The sequence below is a fragment of the Rissa tridactyla genome, chromosome 1 (genome assembly GCF_028500815.1).
Source record: "Rissa tridactyla isolate bRisTri1 chromosome 1, bRisTri1.patW.cur.20221130, whole genome shotgun sequence".
Classification (NCBI taxonomy): Eukaryota; Metazoa; Chordata; class Aves; order Charadriiformes; family Laridae; genus Rissa; species Rissa tridactyla.
This window is the reverse complement of record NC_071466.1, coordinates 48,596,890-48,609,553: the sequence shown is the minus strand read 5'-3', so window position 1 is coordinate 48,609,553 and position 12,664 is coordinate 48,596,890. Positions and strand designations below refer to the sequence as shown.

The 12,664-nt window shown below is 40.9% G+C and overlaps 1 protein-coding gene across 16 annotated transcripts in view; it reads right to left on the bottom strand.

Annotated features, from left to right (window-relative positions):
- LMO7 (LIM domain 7) overlaps window positions 1-12,664 on the bottom strand; it is a 139,143-nt gene that overhangs the window by 43,898 nt on the left and 82,581 nt on the right. For 10 of the 16 annotated variants that reach the window (XM_054209132.1, XM_054209069.1, XM_054209100.1 and 7 more), the window contains 8 exons: window positions 6,247-6,277; window positions 5,721-5,834; window positions 4,828-5,026; window positions 3,447-3,699; window positions 2,686-2,979; window positions 2,042-2,332; window positions 1,575-1,775; window positions 362-1,078 (listed from right to left, as the gene is read on the bottom strand). In XM_054209132.1, coding sequence (XP_054065107.1) covers window positions 362-1,078; window positions 1,575-1,775; window positions 2,042-2,332; window positions 2,686-2,979; window positions 3,447-3,699; window positions 4,828-5,026; window positions 5,721-5,834; window positions 6,247-6,277 — 2,100 coding nt within the window. The remainder of the gene's footprint in view (window positions 1-361; window positions 1,079-1,574; window positions 1,776-2,041; window positions 2,333-2,685; window positions 2,980-3,446; window positions 3,700-4,827; window positions 5,027-5,720; window positions 5,835-6,246; window positions 6,278-12,664) is intronic. The other 6 variants (XM_054209185.1, XM_054209194.1, XM_054209202.1 and 3 more) reach the window with 3 other exon arrangements.

Sequence of the window (12,664 nt, the reverse complement as noted above, 5' to 3'; positions counted from 1 at the left end):
GTTTTTACAAATTATATTGGGGGAAAAAAAAGAAAATATTTCTAGCCTCCATAGTCTTTTGAGTAAACACTATTCCTGTTCAACCATGGAAGGAAACTTAGGCAGAACTTGGAGACTGAAGGAATGAGAACATGTTTTCTCTAAAATAGCAGCCTAAAACTAGAAAACATTGTAATTTTTTTGTTGAAAATATGGTATTGCAGTCATGAGCTTTTATTCAAAGCAATAAAAAGCTTGTCCAGGACGCCACGAACAAAGAGCAGCTTGGCACTCTACGAATGGTTCAGCACAAGTAGATGCTTTTCTGAATGGAAAGGGTTCAACTGCACTCAAGCGCAATCCGTGCGGGACACAACCTGACCTCTCCACCATCTGCCGTTTCTTGTGTCTAACTTTGCTGGCCTCCCTGATCGCTTCCCACTTCTTCCAGTCTTCTTCACTGCAGGGACCTGGGATGAAATTTACTGGCTGGACGTTGCTTCCCACCTTCCAAGATTCAATCTTGCGCGTCAGCATATCATCCTTCTTATGGCGGGAAGACGGTGACAGCACTCTGCCATTGCTCTTTCTTTCCTCCGTTGTCGTGTTTTTTTCAAGTAAACATAGAAATTTGGACCGGATCTCCTCTGGAAGACTCCACGGATCAGGAAAAAGTGCTGGGTGATACGTGTCTGGAGCGCCTGATAAAGGCACCTCTTTTTTCTGAGAGATGATTTTACGGAAAATCATGTCATCCTTTTCCAAATCTGGAATCACAGGTTGGCCCTCTCTGGGTTGCAGAATTATCTCACCTTCTAGGGGAGGTTCCTCCTCAGATAATTTTTTTAAATACCGGGGGTCCTGAAGAACAACTTGATTCACATGGAAAGCCCCAGTTTTCCGAACAAAAAAATCGTCGTTTTCTAAATCTGGATACAGATATCCATTTTCTGCCTCTCCTTGCTTGCATCCTGGTTCAAAGGAAATATTCCTTCTACATTTTATGAGCCTAGGGCCAGAAGTAGGATCAATTTTGGTCTTCGTTTCAGAAGACAAGTAGTCAGAGTATTTTTGCAGGGCCTGAAGTAACGAAAACTGACTGAAGCATATAAAACAAAAGGAGGGAAGTAAAAACATCATTAACTAGCAAGAGACAAGCAGATCACAACGTACTGCGATACGCATTTGGTTTAGATTTGCAGTATCCCTAGCAGTACAACTACACCGCTTGGCATTCACCACCACTAACCGTAGCACGGCACACGTCAACCAATATAAAGGTATCACGGCATACTAACCTGCTCAGAAACAGCACGCTTACATGCTCACACATAAAGCCAGTAACCCTATGCAGCACGTTATGCTTTTGCACTTACATGTTTCAGAAAACCAGCAACTTACGTCTACATCTTAAAAAAAAAAAAAACCACCAAACACCAAAACAAAACAAAAAAAACCCCAACAACAAAATAGTAATAACCAAAAAAAAAAAAAAGCGCGACATCACAAGACGTGGTTTAATTTCATTTAGCTGTTGCATATCCAGCCATTTCTTTTTGATGCAGCAAGAGTACAGCTCATGCAGCAGTATCAACCTGGGCTGATCAGAAGCCTCCAAGATTTTTCCTTCTGCAATCTGTGACAATGAGCTTCCCACAAATTCAGCAGTTGGTTTGTAGCTCTGATCCCTTCTGTAACTGCTGTTCCAGTCAAAACTTGGTCTTGCTTGATTAGCAACAATGGCAGAGCTTTGTTTGTAAGCAAATTCCTCATCCTCGGAATCTGATTTCTTTCTACTGTGCGGCAGCACAAAGAGTGAGCAGAGGGAAAGAAAAAAAGAAAAATACAAAGTATACTAATTGAGTAAAATGCACAGTGGCAACAGTGCAACAGTGTTATGGAAATAATATTTCAATTATTTTCTCAAAAAAAAAAAGAGAGAAAACATAGTCTGCTGCTATACTGTCAATAAAAATGAAAAACAAAAATAAAGTCATACAACTACACTTCATTTGTAAGTTTTGCACACAGGAGAGAAGCAGGGGCATGCATGAAAACGCACCTGAACCCTTGAATCTCTTTATACCAAGGTTTGAAAGAGGATTTCCTGATTTTTTTCCATAGCAATTCTTCTTCTGGAGTCCAAAACTTAGGAAGAAATTTGTCAAAAGCAACCACTGTATTTGCCGCTGAAGAACTTAGCTTGCGAAAATAGAGATCATCTTTTTCAATATTTGGGATGCCTATTTCTTCTTCCTCGTCCTCATCAAAATACCCAGATAATTCTGAAGGAATGTTAACTCTTGGTTTGTTTTCCTCTTTAGCATCCAACTCCCTCTGCCTCCTCTGGTTACTGTTCAAAATACCCAATCAGTTAAGATATTTTAGGAGCAACTTGACAGAAAGAATGCAAAAAGACATGCTTTTTGGCTCAGGAGTTCAACCTTGTGAATGAAGCAAATTAGTTCTCAATTCCATCACTGCAGCACCAGAAATAACATTATATATTTAAAAAAAAAAAAAAAGTTAAATGGTTATATCAGCAACCTATTGCCTCTGACAGAAATACGAAGTTTGACAGAAAAGGCATAACAATTTATCAGCTGTGTTAAAATGCCGATTAGAAGACTAAACTTTATGGAGTTATTTATGGACTGCAATTTAGGTAATACAATAGTTACTGGATCTCGGATTAGTATCTCTGACCTCAGTGGTTCAAGCATGGCAGCTAGTGGACCAGCTGGATAACTTTCTTGCGAGCAAGATTTAGGAGGGTCATTGCGCAACATGAAATGATGTCCAGGTGCAGCAGAGCTTACAGGGCTCTTTTTGACTAGAAATCTACGTTTTGCTAAGTCATCCATGACCACGTCGGGGAGCCTTCTTTCATCTTCTGAATCAGAGCCACTGTCATAGATCATCTGGAGGGAAGCTGGATTTGTGAGCCCACACTCTGCTCTGCTATTTTGGCAGGAAGCTACGGGATTCTTTTCACGTCCACTGAGGTTGACCAAAACAGGAACAGAATGAAGACAGTGAAGTCACGGAGGCAATGATGAAACCCAAGAACTGCCTGCTAATCTCATCTGTACACACCAAGAAGCCGGACAGCCAAAATTCATCACCATATTTTGGAAGACTTTAATGAGAAACTAAAACCGTAGGTCTAGCTCCCGTGAACGTGCATTTAAGATCATTTAAATCCCCTTTGTCTGGAGTCTGATCAGCCTCAAAACATTACTCAAACACCAGAAAACTAGTTATGTAGACCTAAGTAAAAAAAATAAAGGCAAAACATAAAACCAACCACGCAACCACACCAAAACATCCCTCCCGTTAAAATATGGAAACCCAAATACTTTACTTTGTATTGCAGCAACAGCAGCTTAACTTTAACTAATAAAGAAATAATTTATTTGAAAAAGTCCTAAATCAAAATCTGGCTTACTAAGACCGCACACCAGTACCTTGAAAATGCTCCATCTGACTCAGTGAAGACGGGACTTGCCCAGCTCCTCCTGTTGTCCTCATTCTTCTCTGTCCTCTTCTTCCTTAAGGGTGCCGGCACATACGCCGTCTGCTTGTTTTTGTTGGGTAAGAAACGATTGAAGTCAGTGGTAGGTTTCGGTTCAATCACAGAAATCCTACGGTAAGACCTGTCATCTTTATGGGAGTCATGCATTTTGAAAGGCAGTTCCGAGTCTGTGTCACTGTCACAACCTTAGAAGAAAGGGGAGAAAAAGAAAGGCACAAACATTACCATCTAGACACAAGCTTCTAGCTAGAACTTGCACCAAAATCATCTACAATCAATTTCTCTCCATATTCAAGATGTTTTGGCTGCAAACGTTCTGAGCTACAGACAGGACAGTACTAGAGGTATTTTTAGAAGTTTGCTGTGAAGTTGCGATAAGGTCTGTGAAGCCAAGTTTGGTTTGCACACCCCTGCTACATTTGTTCCATTCTTTCACTATCACTGCACCCCGCAGGAAACAAAGAGCTAACCTCTAGATTGAAGACATAAAATGGCACAGAAGGTTTTAATTAAAAAACATACTTGCCACTTGAATTTACTAACAAAGCTAAGTTACCAGCAAACAGTATAGCAACGTGCTCATCTCACCAGATTAACACCTAGTAGAAGCTGAGGGTACATCACATATGTAGCATGGGTACATGCTGCTTTGCTCAGATCAGAAACGCACCATGTGGCCTTGGCTCAATGATTTTGTTATTCTCATGGTGCGAAACCCAAAAGTTCACTATTTTTGTAACTCTGAGTTAGTCTATAAGTTAGCATTGCATTTTAAAACTGTGAGACAAACACAGGTTAGGGTACAGCTGTAGGCATCCAATTTCACAACCTTTGTTCTTGTTACCTTTCTTTCCATGACAAACTATCAAAAATAACAACCACTCTTCAGTTTTTAACCTAGGTGGGAAAAACCCTATTGAATATTGAACATTCACAAATGGAGTGAAGGCATAGAGCTTTGACATATCCACACTAGGAACAAGCCAAGAGCCTTCTGCAACTGTTGAATTTTAGGTGAACCCATCAGGATGTGAATTCTAGCAATTTCCCTTCCTGAACTACGAGAAAATACCCCGCACATACACACACTGTAACACGGCTGTGAGAACAAGAGTCCCAGCAACCCTTCCTATGAAAATTTCTGAGCATTGTTTCTACCAACTGTTAAAGGTCAATATTTGCTTAAGCAAAATGCAACTGCAGAAGTTGCAAAACTAGAGCTGCCTTTCCCGAAGTACTAGGTCCATACATTGTCTTCTCTCACACTCGTAAGACATATGTCAACAAAAGATTTAAAAGAGGAAAAAACATACCTTCACTGCCACCTTTCAAGGTTATATCTGACGAAAAGCTTGTGGAGGATCTTGAACCAAGAGAGTCCAAGCTATCGAAGGAATCGTCTCTTTTATGGGTAGCTGAAGATGAAAAGGGCTCTCCCCGGTCAACGTACCAAATATCACCGTACCCACTATCCCTGCCACTTCTGTTCAGGTAACTGGACTCTTCCAGCGCCTATGAAAGTAAGTTTTGAAAGGTCTTTTGCAATAATCAAAGGTGCAAGTGCTAGTCGCAGGTTTTCGCTCAAAAATTTTTAAAATGCATTTTGAGTGCACAAATGGACTTTAGCAAAGACTACTGCAAACCCCTAAAAACGACACAGACAAAAGCTTGGATAGGAGATTGGATATGAGGAAAAAAATTTTTACACTGAAAGGGTTGTTAAGCTTTGGAATAGGCTGCCCAGGGAAGGGGTTGAGGCACCATCCCTGGAGGTATTTAAAAGACAGGTAGACGTAGTGCTTAGAGATGTGGTTTAGTGATGGTTTTTGTCGGAGTTAGGTTGATGGTTAGACTGGATGATCTGAAAGGTCCCTTCCAACCATTCTATGATTCAACACAAGGTCTTAAATTTCTCTTATTTTAGCCAAAGGGAATCAAGACAAGGCTTTTCACAATGTACCGCATCAATAAAAGTGGGTGGATTCCTAATAATCATATATGGGTAGCAGAAGAATCAGTGTAAGCTAAAAATCATTCCTTTCACGTGGACTTTGATAGCAAGCAAAACAAACAAAACAAATGACTATATTCTCCAAACTAAGAATAAAATTTAACCCCCAAGAGATTGTATTGGAGTTGATGCTGCAATGTATAGCACACTTTAAAATTCAGGCTATTTGTTTACTATTCTTTTTTGATTCCTTACCTTAGTCAACGCTTGTCCTAATAACTTCTCAAATGCTTTAAGATTGAGGTATGGACCATTATAATGAGGGTTACTTTGAGCTTTTCTCCCAAGCCAGTATAATGTAATCAAAACCTAAAACCAAAGCAAAACAAAAAAAACCCCCACAAATACAAACTTAATTACTTTCTGCTCATACCATGTACCAGTATAAAAGAATCTCAGCATGCTGTTAGACATCTTTTCCACAATGAATTGTAAAATCTCGTTTACAGTATGATCTCCATCAAAACCAATTAAAGAGCGTTACGATGCAGCTTATGTATCTCAAGTAAGCAGATATAAGTACTGTTTCTAATTATTACACTTATTTGGGGAAGTAAGCTGCATAGAGATCATTACAAGATGGCACTAATTTGCGTCAGATAAATGAACAGCTGAAGAATAAGGTAAACACGGTAGTGCCATAAACAGAAGTGTTTTAGAAATACTTAATGAGAATTAGTGTGAAATAATTTCAGAAAGCATTCAAGTAAGCATGCCTTACATTTTTCACTCTTCTGTTAGTCTCCTCCGGTCTGAAGCAGGGCAGGGAGGGAGAAAAACAAAACAAAACAAAACAGTTTTAAAATATCTGATTTAAAATTTAATCATTATTCAAGACTTAAAAGGTTTCAAGCCCAATTAGAGGCCAGTATAAAATACGCAGCTATGACTGCTCCAAAAGAAATAAAAAGCGATTCTGTTTGAATTCATAGGCCTAACTCCATACTATTTCAGTCGTTACACATAAAGCGAGAAACCAGCTGATCTATTACAGTTTCTGATTTAAGAGGTACTCAGAAAGGCTCTAGGCTTTTTTAATTAGGTAAGATTTTTAGTTGTCAACAAAATAAAAGTGGAAAACAAGTTAATGGCTTTGGGAAATATAGTCTATTATCCAGGAAGACCTTCAGTTCCATATGAAAACAGATTCAATTGTTACTTTTTCCCTGATTGTATTATGTTTTCTAAAATATTTGCCTTGGACACCAAGAATGCTTCAGCCTAGAGAGAATTTTTCAGGCCAAAAAAATGAGCAACTGAAATTGGGACAGCCGGATAGAGATATATTAGGGCTGGAAGGAGGAGTTTGGTTTGCTTTTATGTAAAAGGAAAAAAAAAAAGTACATAAATATGCAATAGTTAACACTAGTAAACTTTTTTCAAAAAAATATGTAGCCAGTTTGTGTCACACCTCGGAAGGGCACCAGCGCACACTCCCAGTGGTCCTCTTCTCCTCCTGCTCTTTTAAGAACACGGAGACGACACTATTCAGATGGGAGCCTCCCACAGGTGGAGTACCACGGACTCAGTCCTCAGGTGTAGATATCCACAGCTGGACTGCAGACGGCAGCTGCACAACACTCCCGGTTATGGAAGGGCAGATGGCTTAAATACACTTAAAATAACTTTTCACCTGCCCCAGACGGTGTTGGTTTGGGGTGGCTCGGCGGCAAGCTTCACCACACAGCACAGTGAAAGGGTTCAAACAAAAAATGCCATGAATTAACATAAGGTGGCAGAAAGACCTACACAGAGCCCTGTAACCAGTCAGGCCAATGATGTATCAGGGCACCTATCCTGTTTCTGGCCACCTAGGAGCAAGTTAGTCACAGGTTGCAGGGAAAATAAACCATTCAGGGGACAGTTATGAGGTCGCAAAATGATGACAGGGCCTGGTCAAGGTAGAAGACACTCTTCACGGAAATACAATATTCAAAGCAATGTGACAACTGGCAGGAACACAGACAGTTCCTCCTTGTCTTTCCTTCTAGTTTGAGAGCTCCTGTTCCCACTCGGTGTGGCTGTAATTGCCTTGCCCGTCCCCCACACCATAAAGAAATCAGGCTGCCAAGAACACAAAGTCCTGAGATGGATCCAGCCTGTGCAATCCCCACTTGCAGCTTCCTTGATATCACATGCCAGAGATGCCACTGGCTTTGTAGTCACTGACCTCTTGCTCAAGGATAAGGAGGAACCCTTCTCCTTTAATGTGACATATTTACACTTTTTAAAAAAAAAAAAAAAAAAAAAAAAAAAAAAAACAAACAAAAAAACCCCCAACCCTTCTGAAACACATTGTTGTTCTTTTTTCAATGGAGGCTATTTTTGAAAAAGTTTTCCTTTTCTTCACTACATGGATTTCTTTTCCAATGTCCATGCTGCAGGACACACCTCGGCCATGACCTAATGTGCTGACTAGAGACAGGTTGCTTTCCCAAGCACAAGACGGAAAGTTATTCTTGTAGTGGTGTGTTTCAGCATTATGCTTCCCGCATCTGACAGACAGCGCTTTAAAGGTTTACATTCTTCAGCTTCAAGGTCTAACAGCCTTTCATTAGGGCAGAATTTCTTCCGTTATTGGCAATTATACAAGCAGAGGCCAGGCATCCCCTTGCTAAGGATGCCTTAAATTTTGCTTCCAAACTTCAGCAGTCTAGCAAGCAGTGAAAAACGCTGCCTTTAGTCCACTGGAGCCTGTAACCAAGAGGTTGCCAACACTCACGTAGAGCAAAGCCACATCACTGAACATGATGGTGTTCACTTCTGCTTTCCCTGAGTTCTCTGGGATCACTTAGGTCAATCATTTGCAACAGGAGGAACATTCCGTTGGTTTTGTATTTTAACATATTTCCTACACTTGAATAACCATAAATACACGAGTCCTGTGTACTAGGGCTATAAACAACACAAAACTTAAGACATTCATGTAAACTAACGAGCATAGTTGAGACCCAAAATGCTGGCAGGGAAATACTTCACACACTCGAACAACAGACCGTGCTCCATTCGCATGTTTGCTCAGCTAACAACGGAAGCAAACGGACAAGTTGCTTACTCTTTGTGAGCAAGGTTTCTTCACTTGTACTGCTACTCTCTTTCTCTTAACTACACCTATTGGTCTTTAAACTTTTAAGCCATGCTTGATGATAGATGTAGTCTGACCAGAAGAAAAGAAGAAGAAAAAAAAAAAGAAAATCCCTGCTGATCTAGAGCAATCAGTTCCTCATTTATATAGGCATATATTAATTCTTTGATGGTCCTGAAGTAAGGCAAATAAGGAGGATTCTGGATGATTTTTTGCCAAAACAAAATCCTGAATAAAGAAGCAATGCTGTTATCTTACTGGAAGGCCTTAAAAGTAATTTGTCACCTGCAAACTTCACGGTTTCTTCTCCTCTGACGCATGCAACTTGTAGAAGATGCAGTTTGGATTCACTCGTTATCGTTTGCCAAGTGAAATAAGAGCCTTTTATAAGCACAACCTGTCCAAGCTCAAAAATGCACAGCTGACCTTACATACACAAGCCATTGCCCAGTATATTGCATTTAGAATAGCTGGGCAAATATCTATTGGATAATAGTGCAATACAAACTGAAGAGCTTTTAAGAGGAATGTCTTTCTCCTGTGAGCATCAAAATAAAATAAAAAAAAGGCAAGATTAACTTGCTGCAAAAAATGAAAACACAAAATGAAATAATTACATTACACAGAAGTTCAGCTTCATAAAGCGTTATCAAAATGTAAATACTATGCAGTACTATGCAAAGAATTCAACTGGGGTCTTGTGTATAGCTCTGAACAACTACAGTTCGTAGCAGGGGACAAAAGGCAGGCACCAGCCTCAAGCGTAGCAAGTTCTTCACTGTTGTGAGAGGAGGCACGATCCTACCTTCTCTGACAACCTGTTGCCACCCAACAGCAAGCTCCTGCTCCCGCCTCCGCTCCCCTTCTTCAATCTGGCTCTAAACATACAGGGTTGAAACACTGGGTTTCTCACACTGTATTTGAAGAAATCAGTTAGAAGAGGGAGTGCAAGACCTTCAGCAATGTAGCCTTTAAGCTTTTTAAACACTCCTGGACAATTATAACCTTAATTTGAACATAAGTGTATAGAATCGAAGCGTACACACAGCATCGCTTGTAGAGACATTTGTCCTCCGAAAGCTATTTTAGGAATTGAAGGGGTAACCCACTTGGTGAAGTATCTTCATCAATGCAAATAAACACCAATCCTACACTGGGCAACTGTGAAATAAGTCTGCTTTTTGATGTTTTCATCCAAAATCAGCACAGAGCCCAGTTGATGCAGACTGTATTCTTTATGAAAATACTATTCTGTGTAACCTAATTTCTGGCTTGAATAAATGAATTCCATTACGCTGAAAGTTATGAGCAGGCTGCTGCTGTGCTCAGGAGGGCGCAGCCAAGGCTGCACCTTAAAAACAATCTGCTCAAAGAAGGGGGTTCCTGTCCAAATGACGATGCAACACCGCTTACCAAACCACTTGGTGTCATTTCAGTTTTCCCAGAAGATTTTGTATCTCCTTTCACTAACAATGCAACTTCTCTAAAGATGTCTGAAGTAAACAAAGGAAGTTGCTAAGGAGAGTGGTTAACATCTTGCAGAAAGAATTTTATTTCAAATACTTCATCTACTGTTGCTGCAGTCTCAGCATTTTAGCATTCATTCTAAGCTTAAAAGAAAGGCAACTCTGATCCTCTGTGTTACCTAATCTAACCCCAGGATCAAACCCCAACTCAAAATCGTCAGAATTTTAAAAGTACAACTTCAGTTCACAAAGCATGAGCTTTAATTGTTGGCAGTGGTTTCAATAACAGCTTACGTACAACTTCAAGATTAGCCATCCTGGATAATATCTAAACATGGCATGGAAGTCTAAAGGCCACGAGATAACAATATGTGGAGTTATTATGATAATTATGAATTCCAGACTGAACACTGATGCAAAAAGATGTGAAATAACCATCTGTGGAGAAATACTACCTTCTGTGTAAGTCATCTCATCTACGTCAATCCTTTAGCAAACAGAAAAAAATACAAATGGGACAGAAATAGCTCTCACTTGCTAGTAGGTGACACACTTAGAGACCAAATACCGCTGTTACGTTTGAATCCAATGCATATTCACAGACATCACTTACACCCAGCCAGCACAGACCGACGGATGTTTCTCTAATGAGGACCACTCTACAAGAATAAAGCAAAGTGACACGGCCGATCAGCGGGCTGAGTTGCAGCTCAAGGAATTTAGTCTTGGCTCTGCTGTTTGCTCAAGGTTAAATAGCAAAATTATTCACCAAGGCCCTAGCCCGACAATACAAAGGCTCTGGCAGCAGCTCTAGTTTAAGGATTTCCTGGTCTCCCTTTCCCTTCCAGCCGCTCCTGTTTGCTGCCCCCGTGGTTATGCCAACACGGCTCTGAATCACGCTGCGGTTCCACGTTCTGCATCAGGACCAGAGGGCTCTGCCTGTCGCTTTGTTTCGGTTTTTCCTGATCTGCATTTTTCAACCCGCAAATTAACTCGCTCGTCTGCCCTATAGCATGCTCGTACAAGCGACTGTGTCAGCACCGCGGCAGAGGCAACGTGTTGCCGCAGGGGAGCGGGCAGGGGGCTCGGAGGAGGAGGACCCTGCTCCACATGCCAGGTACCATAAGAGTCCCCGGGGGATAAAACTCCAGCCAGAGGTGCTCTGCGCTTCCCCTTCATCTACTGATGCTTCACTCCCAGGAGTGAGAAATGCTTGCTTGTATTATTTTAATGAAGTTTGAGGTACTTTAAAAATAAAAAACATATGGTACAAGACAGTCATGTATCTTACAGTAGCTAGCAGTAGCATAGTACTTCAAGAAATCATAAACTAGACTTTATCAATTATAAAATATATCCATTGGCAATGCTCACATGTACATATACACTTCTCCAGTGACTCCTCACAAAAGAGTAGTGCATTTTAAAGTTGCTATGTTTAGATTGGCTTATTTCAAGACTTTTAAGAAATATACCCTATAGTTTGGATTTTTTTTTCCTAACACATTAAATGTTTTGGTTCCCCCACATCCTAATATATATTAAGTTTCAGAAACTATCAATTCATTATGTCAAATCTGCTTTGACACTCTGCTTAGTTATTTTCCAGCGATAACATCAACATGGAGCTCAAGACCAAATCCAAGATATCAAGAAGTCAGAGGAAAATTCTGGAAGATTAATTTACAGCATCTCATCCAGAAAGCACGGCTGACAAGTGTGGTCTGTTTCTTCTATAGAAACATATTTACAGTATAGATATCAATCTACAATTTAAAAAAAAAAGAAAAAAAAAAGAAGCTAGATGAGAGAAAATCCCCCTCCCCTAAATGAGAGTTATCTGCCTAGAAGAGTCCACGTGGTCATATCCAAAGAGATAAGACAAATCCGAATCCATTTACGGGGAGAAAGAAGTGACAGAGACACTCCCACTGATAGAAAGGAATGTGCCAGTGACAAATGCACCCTGCCCAGTGCCAAACCCTTCCCTTGGTGACGAATACACCAGAAATCCCAACAGCTGCCAAAGCTATCTGTTTTCCATGCCTTCCTCTGCATTACAGATGTCACGAACACAGGACTTGAACAGATTTCTGTTTAAAAAGAAGTATCAGTGCTCTCCCTTTGAACTTCCATCCACCAAGGTAGCAGTTCCACCTCCCAGATGCCCTTTGAAGGACTTGGAAGAGCCATGCCCTGAACTGGTAGCCGGAGCAGATCAGCAGGCTGCAGAACAAGCCTGCCCCCGAGCTCCTCGCCGAGCTCCAGGTGCTATAGCCCGACACCCACCAGCTTCACTTACGCTTCTGAGGAGGATGTCAGAGAGTTTCAAGGATTCTCCACCCCCGCCAAAGTATGCTCCGCAGGAGACGAACGCTGGCTGTCCAACTAGTAGCAAGCTTGTGCTAAATTTCAACCTCTTTGGCCACCTACTCAACTGCTATTAATATTGCCGTTATCGGATCTCACCGAATTCCCACGTGCTGCTGAGAATAGAAAGGCTCCAGTGAAAGACGGGGCTGCCGCATGGGTACAGAAACATGAGGACGTTCCTCCAGCACTCGGATTCTTAGCGAACCGATATTCAA